The 283-nt window shown below is 41.3% G+C and overlaps 1 protein-coding gene across 1 annotated transcript in view; it reads right to left on the bottom strand.

Moving 5' to 3' along the window:
- Positions 1-136: 136 nt before the first annotated feature.
- Positions 137-283, bottom strand: part of ETH_00035805 (uncharacterized protein) — a gene marked incomplete at both ends in the record, with an annotated part of 1,038 nt that continues 891 nt past the window's right edge. Inside the window, one exon of the mRNA XM_013374913.1 lies at positions 137-283. Coding sequence (XP_013230367.1) covers positions 137-283 — 147 coding nt within the window.

Below are 283 nucleotides of genomic sequence, written 5' to 3'. Positions count from 1 at the left end.
TGCCACAGTTGGTCACTCGTCGCTGCATCACGCAGCGTTTCTACGGATCATGCTGCTAAAAGTGCGCATTTTGCAGAATATCCCGCAAAATTAGAACTAAAAATACAAAATTGAATAAGTAATTCTATGAATTCACTTTGAAATAGATTCTGTACAAGACGAAGAAGACCCGGCAGCAGAAACAGCCGCTGCGGTCAAGAAACTCGAAACGCGTCGAAACTTTTCTTCATCTCCAAGTCTTAGAAACTCTCTAATTACATTCTGCACACAAAAGATGCTTCCT

This window comes from Eimeria tenella, genomic scaffold (assembly GCF_000499545.2).
Source record: "Eimeria tenella Houghton genomic scaffold, Eth_scaff2382, whole genome shotgun sequence".
In the NCBI taxonomy this organism is placed as follows: domain Eukaryota; phylum Apicomplexa; class Conoidasida; order Eucoccidiorida; family Eimeriidae; genus Eimeria; species Eimeria tenella.
Note: the sequence above shows the minus strand (reverse complement) of the source record. Positions and strands in the feature narration are given on the sequence as shown.